Source organism: Typopeltis vanoorti, chromosome 25 (assembly GCF_054136105.1).
Source record: "Typopeltis vanoorti isolate ZY-2024b chromosome 25, IOZ_Tvanoo_1.0, whole genome shotgun sequence".
Taxonomy (NCBI): Eukaryota; Metazoa; Arthropoda; class Arachnida; order Uropygi; family Thelyphonidae; genus Typopeltis; species Typopeltis vanoorti.
Window position 1 is genome coordinate 27449454 of NC_143573.1, and position 21992 is coordinate 27471445.

The 21992-nt window shown below is 35.1% G+C and overlaps 1 protein-coding gene across 3 annotated transcripts in view; it reads right to left on the reverse strand.

Moving 5' to 3' along the window:
• The window catches only part of LOC150092619 (epidermal retinol dehydrogenase 2-like), a 152492-nt gene that overhangs the window by 111501 nt on the left and 18999 nt on the right, over window positions 1-21992 (reverse strand). For all 3 annotated transcript variants that reach the window (XM_090414575.1, XM_090414576.1, XM_090414574.1), the window contains exon 2: window positions 15616-15860. In XM_090414575.1, coding sequence (XP_090270701.1) covers window positions 15616-15860 — 245 coding nt within the window. The remainder of the gene's footprint in view (window positions 1-15615; window positions 15861-21992) is intronic.

The following is a 21992-nucleotide window of genomic DNA, read 5'->3' on the forward strand; positions in this document are numbered from 1 at the left end:
TTTAACAAGTTGTTTGTACGGTTTTGTAATTCTCTTGTAGGATCTTCCTGAAGAATTGAATAAGTCATGCTGTCTTCAAGTAATTGAAGCATTTTGTTGCTATAATAATCTTCATAGTTGAGGATGACCGTGGAATTGCCTTTAACTGCAGGTAAAATAACAATGTTATTATTCTTTTTAAGTTTTTTTAGGGCTTGTCTTTCAGCAGGAGAAATATTATCTGTTGGAGGTTTAGCATTATTGATAATGAAAATCGTTTCAATACGGAGAAGTTTTGCTAAATGATTAGGAATGAGCGAACTTGCTTTTTGTATTTTTATAACGTTGTTATTTTACCTGCAGATAAAGTCAATTCCATGGTCGTCCTCAACTCTGAAGATTATCACAGCAAAATGCTTCAATTTTGCTGTGATGACTTATTCAATTCTTCAGGAAGATCCTACAAGAGAATTACAAAACCTTACAAACAACTTGTTAAAGACTACGAGTGAACTTCCTCATAATGTTCGCCTTTCTTTACACTCTCTACATCCTCTTATATCACATATCTATGGAGTTCCTAAGATACATAAGGAAAACACCCCTCTTCGCCCAATCGTGGAAGGAATTGATTCACCTGCTTACAATCTTTCAAAATATCTAGCAAAGCACCTCAAATGTTTCTCCAATAAATCCTCATCATTCATCAAAAACACCATAGATTTTGTTTCTCATATCAAAGATATTTCCATTAATGAAAATGACATTATAGCAAGTTTTGACATTATCTCTTTATTTACTAATGTTCCTACAGACGAAGTACTTACATTACTAAAGGAAAAATTATCCAAAAAAATGATTGCTTTATTAAAATATTGCATTCATTCTGGTTACTTTAGATATCGGGACTCCATTTACCAACAAAAACAAGGCCTGGCAATGGGCAACCCATTGTCCCCTGTTCTAGCTAACATTTTCCTAGAAGATTTTGAAACGAAAGCTATATCTTCCTTCTGATTTAAACCAAAACTTTGGAAACGTTATGTTGATGATATTTTCATTATATGGAGTCACAGATGCACATTTCTCATAGATTTTCTTCATCATCTTAACAACCAACATCCTAATATAAAATTTACTGCTGATTTAGAACAAAATAACTCCTTACCATTCCTGAATGTAATGATTACTCGATGCTCTGAAAGATTAAAAATCTCTATATACAGGAAACCTACTCATACCAATAGATATCTACATGGTCATTCTCATCATTTCCCACCACAGAAGTTTGGAACTATATCTACCTTAGGACACAGAGCACGCTCTCTTTTGAATGAACCAGATGAACTCCAAAAATAAATAAATCACCTCTCTCTTATCTTTAAATAAAATGGATACTCCGAAAAAAACGATTAAGAAATTTCTTCTGGATCCTCCTAGGCAGTGCACCACAGAAACTAATAATAATTTTAAAGGTAGCATCTCCATCCCATGCATTAGCACAGTCTCTAATAAATTGGCTAAGAAATACATCAGAATGTTCTTCACCACACTTCCAAAAATCTGTTCTCTTATCAGCCATCCAAAACCTATTCATCACAACCTAAATTTTCCAGGTATATATATAAATTATGGTACAATTGCAATATCCCATATTTTGGACAAACCAACAAATCTATTGAACAACGTATAGAAGAGCATAAGAGAGACATCTCCTATAAAAGATCACATGCAACTGCGTTGTCCAGTCATGTTCTTTTTTCAACCAATCCTAACGATAAATCAGAAAATATTTTTCGCTGTGGTGATGAGTTCGAAAGAAAAATTGTAGAATCCAGGGAAATCATCCTGATTTCCCTGGATTCTACAATCCTGAATCCTGAACACTTAAACACCAATTTAAGTTATAACATCCCAGATAGCCATACTGCAGTTATTCAATATTGGTGTTCACGAGAGCGCGCGCACGCACGCACACACACACAATAGCGCACCAGTTAGAACAACTTAAAAAATAAATACAACGTTTTTTGTTTCAATTATGCATTGCAATTTTTACCTGTAATTCCCAGTTTTTTAGATACTTCAATGTTTATTACTATTCTCTTCCTTTAATGAATACCTAATGAAGGCTGTTATAAGCCAAAACTAGTTGTATTATTCTCATTAAACTTTATAAGTTATCATTAAATCTATTTTTTTTTTTTTTAAATAATAAAATATATATATATATATATATATAAAATAAAATATATATATAAAAATGAGCCTCCATAGCTCAGTCAGTATAGACGAACCCCTTTGGTCAGAAAGACCTGGGTTTGATTCCCGTCCATGAAGTGAGTAACCTTTATCTTGTCTCTTTTGACTAAAGGTGAGTTAATCGGTCTTATATAAATGAGGATTTTTTTTCTCCTGGTAACTCAGGTTTTTCATCCCTCAAAACAGGCAAACTGGTCCCATGAACACACACACACACACACATGGCTACAGTCATAAATACTTATGGCAAGGAAGGTAACAGGAAACCACCTTGCTTTATATCTCCCTAGTAATCAGTTGCAACCGTCTCAAAGAGAGGAGGCCACAGGATTAGGATCAGGATATATAAAATGCTGCTTTATTATAAAACGTGTCAGATTACTAAAGGCTACTCTTTAACAAATCATGCTGGCCTCTATAAAGAATTGCACACTTAACCTGTATACAAACTTAACTGCCACTGAAGAAAACTGGTTTACTGTTTGATGCTTCTATTTTGGCACAACCTTTATGCAAAAGGTGTTTTTTTTTTTTTTACTTCTTTTTCACTTCCTAGGGAGTCTTTCAGTTGCATGACTTTCATTATACAACAAGGACAATGACAAAATTTCATTCTACCATCTTACTGACATCTAGACTATTCAATTTAAATGTATTCATCGCATTCACTTGCAAACTACAATCCCTCATCCCTTGCCATCTCTCTAGGAATAAAACCTGTTTCATCAGAATGATATATCTTGATAAAGTGATCATTAAACAGTTCTAATATGTCATATGCAACAGTTATTAGACCAGCAAGGCCATTCTACCATAATAATTTCTCCTTCTGATGGCTACCTAATGGTCCTTTGTCAACATAATTAGTCTGTGCTATAATGCTGATTACTGATCAGCATATAGCAGAGTTTGAATCTGTACTCCTGTTGGTATTCTTTCATCATCACTTGACTTTAAACCTATTAATTTCTCACTCCATGTGTACAATTTGTCATTGCTATTATATTTTTTTCATCCACAATATAGCTCCTAAGTCTGTGATAAAAGCTTGTAATTCTATATAAATCTTTTTCTTCATGGGATCCCCACATGCCTGCTCATCCCTCTCCTCAAGGAAAGACCATATGATTGCTCTCACCAAGTGGAAGGTGGAAATAACATCTCATGCTGTGACCCAATCTTTATCTTTCCAGACCCTTTATCATATGCTGAATAAGTTAATTATCCCTTGAGAATTCAATTTACTTATTACCAGAAAGTGATTCTTCTTACCCATCCATGCTACCATAGTTGAATTCTCCTGTAATAATTAACTTCTTTTCTCTCCGTAAACTAATTCCTAAACATCTCATTCATCACTAAATACTTTCTTCTTTCCATCTCATACACCACACTCTCCATTTTGTTCTAGTTCTCACTCTGAATTAGGCACAACTCTTTTATTATAAGTAGTGTTCCCTCATCCTTTTTTCCCTTCTACCCTCCCAAAATGTACTATACCTTTTAACCTCTAATCTTGTGATGATATTTTCAATCAATCACATTTCACTAACATCAGTAATCTTCAAAAATACTGAATACATCTAGATCAAAATTCATTTCCCTTATTTCTAATGCTTCTCACATTCATATATTGAAAAAGCAATGCACTTAGTATTCTTATTAATCCTATATCTATTATTGCTCTCCTCAATCTCCATTCCACTACATGGTATGTTATAACCATCTATTACACTACCATGGTCATATAAGATTATCCTTGCCATTTTCCAAAACTCTAGTTTCCCCTTGATTCTGCACATACACTTGCTCACATAACAATCTCTCTCTCCAAATGCCTGCTATCTACACTTATTCAAATGTGCTCTAAATGTTCGTTCCAAACTACTCATCTGATCATTCTTGCCATTAGGTCATTTGCTATCATTATTCATCTCAACTCTTTAACATAATATTGAGATAACAGATGTATTATCCTTCCTCTCATATGCTCTGCTACATAGTCTCTCAACTCACTTCCACTTCTCATTTTCTTCTCTTCCAAGTTTTCCATTAAACTAAAAGCTCCCCTCACTTACCCATTCAATCAGTCTATTCAAGCCTTCTTAAAGGAAGAACTTCATAGTTCTTCCCAACTTTGCATCATCTTCAAACAACTGCACATCCCCACTTAGTCCTTGCCCAGTATCATTAACACAGATTAAACAACAACTTCCCAAAACAGATCTTTGGATCATACTACTAGTGACTTTCCTTTTCTGGGATATCGCCTCCTCTCCATTCATAAGTGAAAGCAATATCCCAGAAAATTGGCTGTCTAATAGATAATTAGACAACCTTCCAACTTAATTGGTAATTAAGTTGGAACTTAGTTAGACTAATTAAGTTCCAACTTAATTACCAATCTGTCATGTGACAATTTATCAAAAGCCTTTGCAAAATCTAAATATATCACTGAATATGCATCTGCCTTGTACAATGCATTTGTTACTTTGTTATAATAAGTAGATCAATTGCTAAAACTCAAGGATGACAAAAATGACATCAGTGACAGTAAAGAAGCATACACCAACAACATGGAAGGTCTCAACTCGGAGATCAAGTTTTTCCCTGGACTTTTCACAGTGGATATGATGCAACAATTGTTTGGTATGCATCCAAAAATGTTAAAGATTTATGGAGTGTTAAATTAAACAATAAAAAGTATTATCATTTATAAAGCATTATAGTATGTGAGAAATGCAATAAAAGGTTAGTTGTAATTTTAAATGAGTTTTAATTTTTTGTCACATTAAAAAATTAGATATGTGCGACTGACATTTTTCATGGCATTGCAATGTATTGGAAAGATTTTTCCAATTTCTATAACCATTTTTAAAGAAATTCCAAAAGTACTTAACAGTATACACTATCATTTTTTATAGAATAAATCAGCCAAGTCCAATCAACTACCTCTGTTTTTCAAAGTGTGTTTGTAAAAAGCATCAGAAAATTTTTGAAAACATTCGTCAAAGGGAAAAATAAGTTCATTTAGCTGAAGTGGCTGTTTTTTAATAATCCATCATAAAATAATTATTATTATCCAAGACACTATGGAGTCAAAGACTCATCTGGGAGGTCCTTTTATCTACCCAGCTCATCATACCGTGTTTTAAACACACTCAAATCCTCTGCAGACACCACACTATCAGGCAAGGCATTCCAATCATTCACAATTCTGCATGTAAAAAACCTGCTTCTCTCCCCTACTTACACCCTCTTTATACAATAAATTATATATTTAGTTTAATCCTTTATCCAAGTGTAAGCAAACAAAGTTTGCACCTGAAGTATCTTCAGGACTGGGGGAAACTCCTAGCAAAGGTGGACAAAGCTTCACATCACGTGCCTTAGTATCCCATAATGCAAAACATCTCCTTGCAGACATGTATAATGCTATGCATTATGGGAAGGGTCACTACCCAGACCGGTTTCGATCTTTATTGAGGTCTCTTCAGTAGGAGCCAGACCCAGAAGTGATACCAAGGTTGAAGCAATGCAGAAGTCATGTTTACCTGTACGAGTTGCCAAAAGGTGTCACACCTTATTATTAAATTACTCTGGATTAGAGAAAGATGTTGGAAATTTTTTTCCACTTGGTTAGACTATAAATTATATATTTAGTTTAATCCTTTATCCAAGTGTAAGCAAACAAAGTTTGCGCCTGAAGTATCCTCAGGACTGGGGGCAAGTCGTAGCAAAGGTGGACAAAGCTTCACATCACTTGCCTTGGTATCCCATAATGCAAAAGCACATCTCCTTGTGGACATGCATTATTACACTTGGATAAAGGATTAAACTAAATATATAATTTATAGTCTAACCAAGTGGGAAAAAACTTCCAACATCTTTCTCTAATCCAGAATAATTTAATAATAAGGTGTGACACCTTTTGGCAACTCATATAGGTAAACATGACTTCTGCATTGCTTCAACCTTGGTATCACCTCTGAGACTGGCTCCCACTGAAAATACCTCAATAAAGGTCGAAACCAGTCTGGATGGTGACCCTTCCCATAATGCATAGCATTAATCATGTCTGCAAGGAGATGTGCTTTGCATTATGGGATACTAAGGCAAGTGATGTGAAGCCTTGTCCACCTTTGCTACGAGTTGCTCCCAGTCCTGAAGATACTTCAGGTGCAAACTTTGTTCCTTACACTTGGATAAAGGATTAAAATACATATATATAATTTATAATCTAACCAAGTGGGAAAAAACTTCCAACCCTCTTTATACAATTTATAAGCTCTGTATTACTTAAAACTTAGTATTTCTTAGCCTGGCTCCTACTGACAAGACCTCAATAAAGGTCGAAACCAGTCTGGGTAGTGGCCCCTTGCCTTTAATATATAGCATCATACATCTCCTCAAGGAGATGTGCTTTGCATTAAGGGTAAATATTAAGAATAGTGATCAGAGCTTATTCTACCTTTACCACGAGTTGCCTTGACTTGCACTACGTTCAGGGTCAGCTAGACTTGCAACACTTGCAGGCGCAAACTTGACTGAATTGTTCTGTTTGCTTACTTGGGAAACGGAGTAAAAAACCAGGTTTATATATATATATTCATCAAAGCTTGATTTGCTTCCTCAGTCTTAAGAAAAGGCTGGTTATATTTCCACTAATTCGAGCCCTATCCAAGGGCCTATGAGTTCTGGAAATACTTTCTGAAAATGAAAGCTGTACCGAACAAAGCGGCCTTTTGCAGCTGCCCAATTTTTAATCCATCCCAATCGAGTGCTTCTAGATGTTTTTTTCAATGTTTTAGGGATGGCACCTAAAGCACCTATTATTATGGGAACAACTTTCGTTTTCTTTTGCCAGATTCGTTCAACTTCGATTTGCAAATCGACTGGTAACAGACTGGTAACATGTCAGTAAAGCTGTGGGACTGGATGGTATTTCGCCACGAGTTTTGAGAGAATGTGCTAGGGAATTGACAATACCTTTAACGTGGCTTTTCAATGAAAGTCTGGCTTTGGCAAAGGTGCCCAGGGAATGGAAGGAAGGTAAGATAGTGCTATTGCATAAGGGTGGTAACAGACTGGAAGTGTCTAATTATAGGCCAGTCTGTGTGTCATCAGTAGTTGTTAAGATCTTGGAGAAAGTAGTGAGGGACCATGTACAGCATTGGGAAGATGAGGGTAATGTTATCTGTGAGAATCAACATGGATTTGTGAAAGGACGCTCTTGTTTTAGCAATATGCTAGCCTTTTATAATAAAGTTACAAGAGCATTAGATGAGGGAAAGGCATATACTGCAATTTTCTTAGACTTGGCGAAGGCATTTGACAGGGTGCCACATGATAAGCTGATATTTAAGTTGCAGCACATGGGTCTGGATGTCAGATTGGTCAACTGGATTCAGGATTGGCTGTCTGATAGGTATCAGAGAGTTGTGTATGGTGGAGCAGTTTCCAGGAGGCAGAGGGTTACAAGTGGGGTCCCATAGGGCTCAGTACTAGGACCTATATTGTTTAACCTTTATATCAATGACATAGCCAGTGGATTGCAGGGGGATATTCAGTTGTTTGCGGATGATGCGAAGCTTGGAAAGATTATTAGTAATAGTGCAGATGTGGTAGCCCTGCAAGAGGATTTAAATAAGCTAGATAGATGGGCAAATGAATGGGGATGTCAGTTTAATGCAGCAAAATGTAAGGTCTTGAGGTTTGGGAAACATCGATGGGATGCTGTATACTCTATGGGAGGAGTTATACTGGAGGAAGTAGGGGAGACAAGAGATCTGGGGTTGATGATTGATAGAAACCTGAAGTTTAGGGGACATATTGCAAAGGTGGTGAAGGTAACACAGAGGATTGCTGCTATTATGAGAAGGACACTGACCTGCAGAGATAAGAGGGTTATCATTCCGTTGTATAAGTCTCTGATCAGACCACACTTGGACTATTGTTCTCAGATTTGGTCCCCAGGATTTGAAGGGGATAAATTAACTGTAGAAAGGATACAAAGACGGATGACAAAGATGGTTTCAGGACTGTACAAGGATAGTTATGAGGATCGGCTGAGAGAATGTGGACTGCAGAGTTTGGTGGATAGAAGAAGGAGAGGTGATATGATTGAGACTTTTAAACTGTTGAGAGGTGGTTACAGGGTTGACACTGGGGAGTTCTTTTGCTTGGTTGATCAGCGGGAAGGAGTGATGACAAGAGGCCATCCCTGGAAGTTACGAAAGGAAACTGTGAGCAAGAGGGTAAGGAGTGGTTTCTTTGTGTGGAGGGTGGTTGAGCCGTGGAATGCATTGCCTGATGGAGTGGTGGGAGCGAGAACAGTCAGTGGGTTTAAGGAGTAGTATGATAAACTTTGTGTTTCTCAGGGGGGGGACCTCCCCTCGATGAGTCTTGACAGACTTTATGTCTTAGAAAGGACCTCCCTCGATGAGTCTTTTGACTCCTTGGAGGCCTGAATAATAATAATAATAATAATAAAAATCGCGATATTTTGTAATTTTTTTCATTTTCTTTGTCAACAATCCGACTATCTCCTGGAACTGATATTTCAATAAACTGAACACCCTTGTTTTCACTTTTTTCAACCACTGTTATATCGGGTGTATTACATTCCAAGTGTTTATATATATATATATATATACACACACACATACACATGTACTTTTAGGTTGAATACATGTATTCATAATTTAGTTATTCATTCTTTTTTTACACATACACATTTCATATTGACTTTACACAAAGAAAGTGTTAACTGTATATGCACTCGTTTTTGAAAGTTTATTTTTCACTTGGTTAGAGTATAATAAATTTAGTTTAATCCTTTATCCAAGTGTGAGCAAACAAAGTTTGCGCCTGAAAGTATCTTCAGGACTGGGTTAAGGTGGTACAACACCAGGGCAACTCGTTGCAAAGGTGGAGCAAGCTACCAACTCTCCTATCTCAGTATCTCCTATAATGCAAAACACATCTCCTTGCGGATATGTCTAATGTTATGCATTAAGGGAAGGGCCACTACCCAGACTAGTTTCGACCTTTATTGAGGTCTCTTCAGTGGGAGCCGTAGTGGCCCTTCCCTTAATGCATAACATTAGACATATCCGCAAGGAGATGTGTTTTGCATTATAGGAGATACTGAGATAGGAGAGTTGGTAGCTTGCTCCACCTTTGCAACGAGTTGCCCTGGTGTTGTACCACCTTAACCCAGTCCTGAAGATACTTTCAGGCACAAACTTTGTTTGCTCACACTTGGATAAAGGATTAAACTAAATTTATTATGTATATGCACTCTAATGAAGTTTTATGCAAATAGTATAATTTTATTTTAAATTTAATTTACTAAAATGTTCTTTTTAAACTGTCTCTTTACTTTTGAATCTTAGTGACCATGCCGTGCTTTGCTCATGGTTTATTTATTGCTGCTCTAATGACTATGTTTACAGTTTCATAAGCTCTTGTGAAAGAAACTGTATGCTATGGCACTGGGGATGTTGAAATGGGTACCAGTGACAGGATATTTTACCAGTTATCAAAATTGTCACACTAAATAAAAAGGCATATAGCTTAGAATTTGCATAGGATGCAATAAACCTAGTAACACTGTTCTTACAGGTTCCTAATAGTATGTCACTAGTCAAAGCGCTCTAGAAAGATAGCACTTTATAACGTCTGTTATCATTCCATTCTTGCTTCATGTAATTGTCGGCCTGGTTGGCCGAGTGGTTAGCTTGTCCGCTCTCCAGCCAAAAGGCTGCTGGTTCGATCCCACCATGGGCATGGATGTTTGTGATTGTCTGTGAAAATAATAGTGTGATGGTGGACAGTAGATGGCATTGGCATAGATGAGGCGGTTTGTGGACGAGGTTGAGTGGTGGAGACGGAGAGATGTAGAGTAGGTGTCCTCTCTCAATGAGTCTTAGAACTCACTGGAGGTGTCAAATAATAATTAAAATAATAATAATAATTTTCCTTTCTGTGTGTGATAAGATACTTGTCATGTGATGTGTTCTTTATTAAATGTTTTATATTTTCTTTACGTAATTTACATGTATAGTAAGTTCATCATGTCTAATGGTGTTAGTATTAATAATCAAATTCACATGTAAACCTCTTAAAAGCTGTTATTAAATGAATATGTTGTATTGTTAATTAATTTGTATTGTTGATTTTATTGAATTTATTATTATTTTGCTGTTGATACTTTTAGTTGTGATGGACCAGAGAAGGTAATATCATACATAAATAAATAAATACCATGTTACTCATTGATTATGTATGCAGTCAATTGTTAGTAACCACTTGCAAAAACTGTCTGAATACAGGATTAATGCGATTAATTATCCCTCGATGTTACCCTGTATATCAAAATCGCATTAATCAAATATAATAATCAATGATAAAAATTACAATTCGTTCATGATTGATTACTGTATTAATAATTCGTTTTGGATGGCTCTTTTAAGAAAGATAAAAAATGAATGCAAAGTAAACGTTTAATAAATGCTTGTGTCTACGTGTACATTAGTTACTGCAATTTTTTATCAAAAAAAAGTTATCAAGAGTCGTTTGAACAGTTTTAGTTTTTTTCCTATCAGCATAAATTCTACGATAACAAGCAAAATGACTCCCTAGACCTCGGCTCCATATCCATTACTTGCTGTTTAAGCAATTCTAAACTGTGAAATATTCCATCCAGTTCTGTGATTGTTATCTCCTTTGGAACCTCATCTTCACATTCCATTTGTTTGTTGTCTTCATATGCATGTTGTTGTTCAATTTCAAGAAGATTGTTATCACTAAAATCTTTTGAATTTGAATAATTCTTTAATATCTTCTACAGCAACATCATCAAAACCATGATCTTCACCAACTGCAATGATTTCTTCAACCATGTCGTTTACAGCAGTGCTTCCCAAACTTCTGGATGTCAAGGCCCCCTTTTGAAAAATTTCAACATTTCACGGCCCCCCCTTGATAATATAGACATATATTATTATAATATTTATTGTATTTATATTCAATACAAAACATACACAGCGAATATTGCAAAAATCAAATGCAAATATTACATTTTTAGCATCTTACATACACATTTGACATGGCACATTATCTCATATAGATAGATATATTGTTATTGTACATTTGCAGTACAAGCACATGAAACGTAAAACGATTAGTAATAAAGAAAGAATTAAAAACATAAAAGAAGTTTAATAACGATTTAATGTGATGGATGTGTTTCAATACTGCTACACAAAAAGTCAATATCAGGTGAGTGAAATATTTGAAACTGCAATTCTTAGATTTCTGCTTTGAAATGAAACTTATACAAATAAGCATATATTTACTAATATTTATTAAGCGCCGAAATACGCAGGAAGCGAAATTTGTGAACACGCACCAATGTGTGATTTTTTTCCCATTAAAATATAAAAAATAACAAAAAAGAAATAATAAATAATAAAAATTAAATATCTTTCTATTAAGATAAAAATAATCTACTTAGTCTTAAAAGATTTTCAATCTGTTTTCATTATTTCACGGCTCCCCTCAACAAAACCTATGGCCCTCAAGGGGGCCGCGGCCCACAGTTTGGGAAGCGCTGGTTTACAGGATTTTGAAAACCACCTGTCATTAGTGCATTCTGGCCAAAGGATTTTCCAAACAGCTTTCATACAGCTAGAAGACATTTGCCCCACGAGTCATGAATGTTTTCAACTGCGTGTTTAATATTAAAATTTTTCCAAAATTCTCGTGTAATCGCATTTCCTCATGTTTCCTTTGAGAATGTCTGTTTAACAAAATGGGGCTTTGAAAGTTGCAATGACGCCCATATCCATGGGTTGTAGCCAGTGCTTTTTTTCTGGAAAAAAAGGTGCCGATACTCACCATGAAGATGTTATTACAGCAACTTCCACACGTTTAACATATCCTCCGATATACCCTCGTCGCTTCGCTTTGTTGGCATGCTTTGTGCGCTGCACTCTCCTTATGATCGTAAATCTTTTTTCTTAATGACATTAACTATTTGTGAGATTCTCCAAAATGACTGATTTTACCATTTGACCCTTCACTGAAATTTTCGTTCCTATTTGTTTATCGATGACAAGACTTCAGACATCACAACACGCTTTGCAGCCAAACATTTTATTCTTGACATACAGCCACTCGTTTCTCTCGCAGAAGAATTTTTCTCTAAAAATGTTCAGCATTCGGTCAATCATTATCAGAAGCTGCTTCCTTTGACCACATGGATCTTCGTCTTGGTTTCGTGATCCTCTTCACCAAGTGTATTTTAGGTGCTAGTTTTCGGTTTTACAGGATCACAAGTAGATTCAACAATTTCTGCTTCTTCAGTTTTCCTTTTTTCTCATTGGTAAAGTAACTACTTGTTTTACTCATTTTGAAATGAGTAAATGAATGCACTGATTTAACTTAGATTAATTCAAAACTCACGAGAACACCTGCCTGTTGAAGAGTGAATATAGAACTGATAAATCGATACTGGAAGCAATCGGAAGTGAACATAACTTCCTGTTTCCAGTTACATACCAACCTATGAAACAGGAAAGCAGGGTACCAACTTATGAGTAATCAAAACTGAAAATTCAATTCATGAACACAGTACCACCTACCAGAATATTTATAATACATTTTGCTGTCAATAAATCGCAAATTTAAAACTTAAGAAAAAAGGTGCCGGTACTGTGTACCATTGCGTACCGCCAGAAAAAAAGCATCATTGCTACTTGTAGCAATGTGTCGTATTTGGTGAAATTTTGGTAAATTTAAAGGCACATTAATTAAAACTCTTGCTATGTATATAAAGGGATTGTTGCAATTAATTTTGCTGCGTTAATCAAAACCGCATTAAGCAAAGGATACCTGTATATTGTCATAAATGATTGCAGACAAATAAATAAACATCTATCCAAATGTTCACAAGTATCTATATTATAATGATTGCTTTATTAAACAATCTGAATGTTTAAAATAAGAAATAAAATATATCAATTTATTAATTTTAAAGAGTTTCAACTTTGCCACCCTCAAAACTTACCACCCCAGGGCATTGCCTTAGTTGCTTAGGGAGTTACAACAGCCCAGCTCTCCCATTCCTAGAATTACATTTTCCATATCTTCGGAATGTTCTCAAAGTCATATTTATTTAAATTAGATCAGAAATTTGCCATGATGAAGCATGGTTTTCTTCCATTTGATTCTGTGGGTTGCCAGTATCGATGACATGGTTTTCTAGAACAGATTGTCCATAGTTATGTCAATGGATGTATTTCTGTTTCTGCAAGTTAGCCTGTTCACAACCTGATGATTGTTAACATGTTATGGACATGTTAACAATCATCAGTTTAGGTTAAGGTAGCCAGTTTCAAGAAATGGGATTTGAAATAGTATAGTCATGGTATTTTCTTAAAGTTCTGGATATGTTTTCAGACATATTGGGAATAGTGATAGCACTACTGTAATCTTTGTGTAGAAAGGGTCATGGATTGATGGAAGAAGAGAAGTTATTTGGTTAATTCTGATGGAATTGTAGCCATTAAATAAGAGGTGGCATATATGGTTTAGTTCAGAGCTGGGAGGGATACCTGGGATTGATGATGATTGGAACAGAGACTTAAGACTTATATCAGAGTTTTTACTATACCATATTGTTAGAAGGGAAATGATAGGTAAGTCTGTGAATGTATCGGCTTGTGTGTGCGCATGTGCAACGGATGCATGCACATAGGGTACACTGTTAACCAGATAAAAGACTTAAGTGGAGTTGTGTCGAGAATATGTTTTTCAAAACTTTCTGACAGAAAATAGCTAGGGAAAGTGAGAGCAGACCAACTTCTCTGTCTCCTCTTTCGTTCCATACACTTCTGTTCTGCATTTCTCTCCAACTTTTCCCCACAGAATACAACCTTCAGCTGCTTAAAAAAAAAAAAGCAAACAGATTCCTCCTTTCTTCTTACCCTCATCCTTATATATAGTAGTACTTCTATCTGCCTGTATATTTTGTTATTCCAAGTAAAAGTAAGCAACATGGATTGAGATGTGAAGAGATCTGTGAAGTTGGGTGAAAAAGTTTCTTATAAGTGATAAAGTGTCAATCAAGGAGATGCTGCTGGGTGAAGGAGAGAAGTTAATAATGTTAAAACTGACCACATTATCAGAATTATTTACACTTAAGTTTTTGATAAAATAATTAAAAAAGGAAGAATTTTTAATGTAATAAAAATGTACAGCCAGCATAGGGGATAAGTGATTTTGGTGTGGCTAATCTGTAGCATCAACTGAGAGAGGACCGAGTTTTGGTGGCATTGAAAATCTACAAGGTTGTCCTTATCTCAATGAAATATAGCTACAAGATCTGAATTTAGGGCATCGGTCATGGGGAATTTAGAGTTCTAACAATTGCACACAACAGGGTTTGTCAAATGAAAAGGAAGAATGGAGTACGCTGTCATCTGTGAAGCTATGGATAAGATTTGAAGTCTATGACAGCAAGTCATTTATAGACAGGAGGAAGAGAAAGAGTGATAGCACAGAATCCTGGAGTACTCCAGCATTGGTGGGGAAAATCAGAGGAGAGAAAACCATCCATCATGACTTATAGTGAGCAACCAAATCAAACTGCTGATCAGATGCCTTTGAAATCTCAAGAGTGACCACATGAGTTTATCTGTAGTTTGAGTTCAGAGATAGGTAGTGAAGGCTAGAAGATCAACTGTGGATCATGAATGGTATGTATATTGCTGGTCACTGATTAGTTGGTACATCTCCAAGAGGTGCAGAGTTGGCTGTTGATGACTTTCTCAATAGTTTTTGAGAGAACAGAAGTGAGAGAAAGTGGACAGTAGTTTGTTGGTTGACTTATCACCTTTCTTTGGAATGGACTGGATGTGGGCCACTTTTCATGGTGTAAGGTGTTTGCCAGTTGAATAATATAGATTGAAGAGGAAAAATAGATATGTGTTAGTTCTGGGGACACAAGCTTTTAACACAGTAGGTGGGATACCATAAGGACCAGATGTTGTTTGTATTCAAGTAATTAAGGATTCTTCAGATTTATTTCTAGCAGAAAACTATGAATATCATGGAGTGAGCAATTCATGGCAAATTGATGATCTAGTCATCAGTGCAGGTATTGGAAGAGAAGAGTGACACCAATAAGTCATCCTTGTCTTTGGGTGAAGTGACTATGGTACCGTAAGGATGTGAGAATGGTAGAAACATGAGTATATCAGCTAGCCAGCCATTATCCTATCCAAACAACCAGTCTATTATCAATCCTTTATCAACTTTAATTTACAAATTAACTCATTATGTATTGTTCTATGAAATTTTACTTACTTTGTCTGTACTCCATGGAACATACCAGTATTAATGAAAAAAGGGCAAACAAGAGTGGTGTGTATTCCTGTATGTCCTTCTGCTTGAAGTTCAAAAGTTAATGATTCGTGAAATCCTACAACTGCAAATTTACTAGCACAATAGTCTGTAAGACGAACAGATCCTGCAAGCCCTGCCAAACTTGAAATAGTTACGATATGGCCATGATTTGCTGATATCATATCTGGGAGAAAAGCTTTAACTGTCTGCATAAAAAGATAAAAAATAAATAATAAACAGAAAAATTCACATCAGTATTCAGTAGGGAAAAAAAATGTGAAAATTTTCATAGAGAACTAAAAACTAAAATTTAATGATGAAGAATTCTTCCTTCCTTCTTTAAAAATGGCTCAGATTTCCTTATTTTGGGAAATTTGGGCCATTCTGAAAGAAGGATAATGTCAAATGTATAAAAATAAACTTGACATTAATCACCATACTACACGAGATCTATTCTTGTGCTAAGTTCAGTTAAAATACTTTTGGAAGCTTCTATTATATTTATTCTATTATAAATTGGAACAAATGGACATAGATAGGGGAATGACTGACAAACACCACAGAGTAGTATACAGTGTACGGTGTTTGATAGTATATGGAGTAATATATGGTGGATAGAATACAGGAGAATGAGAATGATTAATAGTTTCTGAGTGTTTTGCATTAGGGCCACTACTGTTTAATTTCTATATTAATGATATATGGAATGATTTTAGAGGGAGTAGTTGTTTGCTGATTATGTAAAACTAGGGAGGACAATAATTAATAAAGGTGATGTAGAGATCTTAGATGATTTAAATAAATAAATATAAGGTTATGCAATTTGGGATGTAAATATATATAGCAATCCCTCAATTAATACGCCTAATGCATTCTTTAAAACAGGTGCATTAATCGAAAATGCACCAATCGAATATAATATCCCACTCCTGACAGTACTTTTGCTGGCCTGGTTGGTAGAGTGGTTAGCGTATCTGCTCTCCAGCCAAAAGGCTACGGGTTCAAATCCCACCATGAATGTTTATGATTGTCTGTGAAAATACTAGTGGTGGCGGTAGATGCCGTTGGTGTAGATCAGTGGTGTTCAACCTTTTTTACTATGCGAGCTACTTTTCTATAAAAAGTCATTTGGCGATCTACTCTCTTATATAGATCACGTTCCCCCAACCTGATATCTGATTACACACAAATAAACAACTAAAAAAAATACACAACTAAAAACTTTATTTGTGTATTTAAAAATTTATTTATCGCTTTTAATTATTTCAATACAACAAAAAAAAACTATTGAAAAAAAAATATATTGGAATAAAATATTTATTTCTCTATTTTGGAAAACCAAAGTTAGAAAAAAACAATAGATTGATTACAAATTCAGTTGATTTCTTTTAATCAACCAGGAAATGCTGGTTGATTAAAAGAAAAAAAAAAGTTAATGTGAAATTTGGCATTGTTTGGACCTCGCGATATTTTCAGTCAAGTTGATATGAAGAAGTGGCCAATTGCAGACAATCATCCAAATGAACATTTGTAATTTGGTTCTTAATTGATTTTTTACGACGCTCATATTTGAAAAAGCGGATTCTGACAAGTATGTCGATCCGAAACACGACAGAATTTTTCACGCAATATCAGTTAATATTGGGAATTTTTCATGTGCATACTTCAAAATGACTTCATTGTTTATTGATTTTAAATGTAAACTATTCTGAATGTTTATTATCTCAAGTTCTACTTCAACTTGGTTTATATCAAACAGCCCACTAATTTTATTTGAAATTTCTGTGATGTTCAAGTTTTCTTGAAATGGATTATTGATAAAAGATACAATCATTTCAGTTTTATTAAAATTTTAAATCTTGAATTTATTTCTTCCTCAACTAATTCTATCTCACAAATAAATTCTTTTAAATCATAGTGAAGCATTTCTTGATGTTGTTCAAAAAATTTAATAAACATGGGAGATGTCTAAATTCGCGGTCATTTATATTTTTCTTTAATAAAAGTAAGTATTGTTGGAAAGTTTTTATTGAACTTAACATGTCAATTAAATTTTTATCTCTACCTAGTAACTCTAAATTTAAATTGCTTAATTTCCTACAGAAATCTACTAAAAATGATAAGTGTAACAACTATCTTTTATCACTCAATTGTGAATAAATATCTCCTTTTTTATATCGTTAATTAATACAAGAAATCTTTCTAAAAATTGACTTCTGCTGAGCCAGCGAACATTATTGTACAATAGAAGTTCCCTATCATCATCTGCCTGTAATTTAAATAGCCGCCGTTGCAGGGCTTTTCCTCGAACAGAATTTACATGAATTTCCTCGAACAATTTTAAATATAATATCCAAAGCATCTTTTGTGTTTAATCTTTTACTACACAATACTTGTTGGTGAATAATACAGTGGTACATTAAAAAATCTGGATATTTGTCATCGGTTTTACATAATGAAATGAAGCCTGATTTATTACCTATCATTGCAGGAGCACCATCAGTAGTAATAGACACAAGTTTAAAAAGCAGAATTTTGTGTTGTTTCACAAATTCATCAAATGCCAAAAAAATGTCTTCTTCCCTAGTCCTTCCCAATAATGGTATATTTTTCAAAAGTTCTTCTTTACTTGAATAATCTTGAAATACCATGCGAATAAATACCATTAACTGAGTAATATCAGTGAAGTCGTTTGATTCATCAAATTGTAATGAAAACGCAACACGCTGGTGAATGTCTGACATTAACGTGGCCTGGAAACTTTTCTTTGGCAATTGAAACTCTTCCTTTCAGCAATTTGAAACCTTGTCTGCGGCCTAGAAGTAGTCTCTCTCTAGCGACATCTAGAACCGAGAAGCTCCTTTCTGGAAGCGTGAAGCTCCTCTCCCAAGCAACGTGGATCTGGGCAGTCTCTCTGATGGCGACTCTGGACCGGGCGGCCTCCTCTCTGACAGCAATTCTGGAACAGGGAGCCCTTCTGCTTGCTTCAGTCCCTTTTTAATTAGGCCTCCTCTGAGTCCTCGCATGAAGTTTGTCAATCCCCAAAGAATCGGTATGAGTCTTTTATCTTAAGTTTCAAGTTCGGCACGAATTTGGTTCTCCTCCGCTTTCTTCTGATTGTAAGTTGCCGGCCATCGGTAAGTTGTTTGAAATCTTTCTGACTGACTTCGGAGATGTTTACACTTAGAGCCTGCAAGCCTTTCTCATACATACACGCTTCAATAACAATCTTTCTAATGCCGGCATGTACAGCTTCGGCGACAAAAAGATTACATTTGTTTTTAACATTCTAACATATTCTTATTAAAGCAGTATATACAGAGCTTCAAAAGAGTTATTTACAAAAACTTCTAATACAATCTATACCGAGAGAAACAAAGTTTATTTTTTTTACAATATTCACATGGGACTTAATCTAAGTAAAAAATCAATGTAATGTGCTTTGGAATATTTTATATTTAAGCTACAATCGAGTTTTTACACCTTGCTTATAATCATATTCACTCGGCTCGCTGTTTGACTTCCACTGATCCAAATTAATTCATTTACCCGGACTTATAAGAAAATTACTGATTTGACAATTTTAACGAAAAATAAATAAACAATAGCAATACACTTAAAGCGAATTAAAAATTATACAAAATAATGATAAATAAAATATGTTTTCAGTTTTAATTCAATTTGTAAGTAAGGAGGAATACACAAGAGAGCGACCATAAATCGCTCCGCGATCGACGGGTTGAACACCCCTGGTGTAGATGATGATGGTAGTTACAATTCATTGTAGTTGGTGGAGACAGAGAATTGTAGAGTTGTGCCCTCCCTTGATGAGTCTTTGGACTCCCTGGAGGTGTCATGTAATAATAATAATAATAATAACCTATGGGAAAAAGTATAATTCGTTCCTCAAATTTCTTATTTAACCCTTAATTTTTTTTTTTTTTAAAGATATATCTCAGGGCCTAGTTAAAGGAAAACCATGAAGCTGAAATACAAAAAAAATATTCAAAATATAAATTTTGTATTCTACTTCTTGACAATGAATTCAGCTAACGTAGTTTGGCAGGCATTCTGTTTCTTTTTTTTATACATCTGATGGTATGGCCCTATTGCCTTTTCTACTCTTCTGCAAATTTTACTGCTTCTCTCTTCATCAGGGTCAGCCTCTAAACATTGCTGCTTAAAAACTTTGATTGTACGAAAAATCTTTTCAAATTGTTTCTGAAATCTCTTTGGGCTTGTCAGTGATTAAATTTCTCCATATTCTTCAGGATCAGCCCCGTTGTGCATCTAAATTTAGCAGGTTGGAATCACTCAATTTCTCAGAATGAGATTTAATTCACTTAGATTCATTTGAAAAGCCTCTAAAGAGCCTCTATTTGCACGTGGAAGAATCTGCTTCCAAAATCTTGCATATTGCTAGCAGTAATTTCATTTGACTTTGCAACTTGATATTAATGCAAGATGATATTAATGATATTGGCGAAGATTTGGATGGAGATATTCAGTTGTTTGCAGATGATGCAAAGTTGGGACGAACCATAAAGAGTAGTGAAGATGTTGTGGCCTTGCAAGAAGACTTGAATAAATTGAGTGATTGGGCAAGCAAATGGGGATGTGAGTTCAATGTTGCAAAATGTAAGGTTTTAAAATTTGGAAAACAAAGATGGGATGCAGAATTTAAGCTTGGTGAAAATATATTGTTGGAAGTAGAGGAAATAAGAGATCTGGGAGTGATAGTGGATAAGGATCTAAAATTTAGGGGTCACATCGCCAAAATTGTGAAGACAACACAAAGACTTCTGGGAATGATGAGGAGGACACTGACATGTAGAAGTAGGGAGATTCTTGTTCCATTGTATAAGGCTTTGATTAGGCCACACATGGACTATTGTGCCCAGATTTGGTCACCTGGTTTTCAGAAGGATGAAGAGATGTTGGAAAGGGTCCAAAGGCGACTGACTAAGGTAGTTTCTGACCTCTGGAATGTCGAGTATGAGAAAAGATTGAAAAGATGTAATTTGCAGAGACTAGTGGAGAGAAGGAAGAGGGGAGATATGATAGAGACCTACAAGTTGGTAAGGGGTTGCTATAGGATCAATGGTGGAGAAGATCTACAGCGAATAGTGGGAGATCAGGGGAGAACCAGAGGTCATCCCTGGAAACTGTATAAAGAGGGTGTGAGTAGGGGAGTGAGAGGCAGGTTTTTTTCGTGCAGAGTTGTGAATGATTGGAATGCCTTGCCTGAGAGTGTGGTGTCTGCAGGGAGTTTGAATGTGTTTAAGACCCGGTATGATGAGATGTGTGTGAGATAAAAGGACCTCCTAGATGAATCTTTGACTCCATGAGGTCTTGTTTAATAATAATAATAATAATAATAATAATAATAATAATAATAATAATAACTTTATAACCTGACTGAGATTTCTCTGATTTGGCCAGAAAAGTCTTGGAAGGCATTCGCTTAAAAAAAAAGGCCAGTTTCATCGACATGAAATATTTATTGGTCATAATAACTCCCTTCTTCCACAATTTTCTTCAAAATCTCTGGATAATTTGCAGTCACCTCCATATCTGCACTTGCGGCTTCACCTGTGATTAGAACATTATGCTGGCTATTTCTCTTTTTGGAACTCAAACCACCCAGCTCTAGCGTGGAATTCTTCTTCTTTTTCATCGTTGATAGCCCTTTCTTTCAAAGTTGCAAATAGACTTAATGCTTTTGATTTAATAAGGTCAGTGCTTAGCTGGATCTGTTTTGGGTTACAATCTTCGATTCATATGAAAGAAGTCTCTCTAATTCAATCATTATAATACTTGGATTTCGAGTGCATGCATGATGAACTTGAAGCAGCCTTACCTTTCTCTTTGTATTGCATAGCTTTGCTTAAAATTTCTCTTATAGTTGATTCACCCATTTTGTGTTCTTGTTCTATCTTTGCTCTGGACTCACCTTGTTCACTTTTTTCTTTGTTATTTCAAGTTTTTTTCCCAATGAGATTACTTTTCGAATCATTTTTATATTTCCACTTATTTGCTCACTAATTCTTTTACTCATGATGAAAGGTTGGGAAAATACTTTAAAATAAAAAACAGTAAGGAAAACAATTGCAAAGGAGGCATGAGATATGATCATCAAAATGCAATGTAATTAGCAGATGACATAAATTTTGGCAGTAAATTTGGAACATATTGTACATGGAAACAGTGTAGTATGCCATTAAAAAATGACTTTGTAAAATGTTTTAAATCGGTAACTAAATTATTTTATCCTGTTGAGTGACTTTTTAAAATAGTTAGCCATAAAAAATGTAATATTTTTAAGATGTATATAGGTA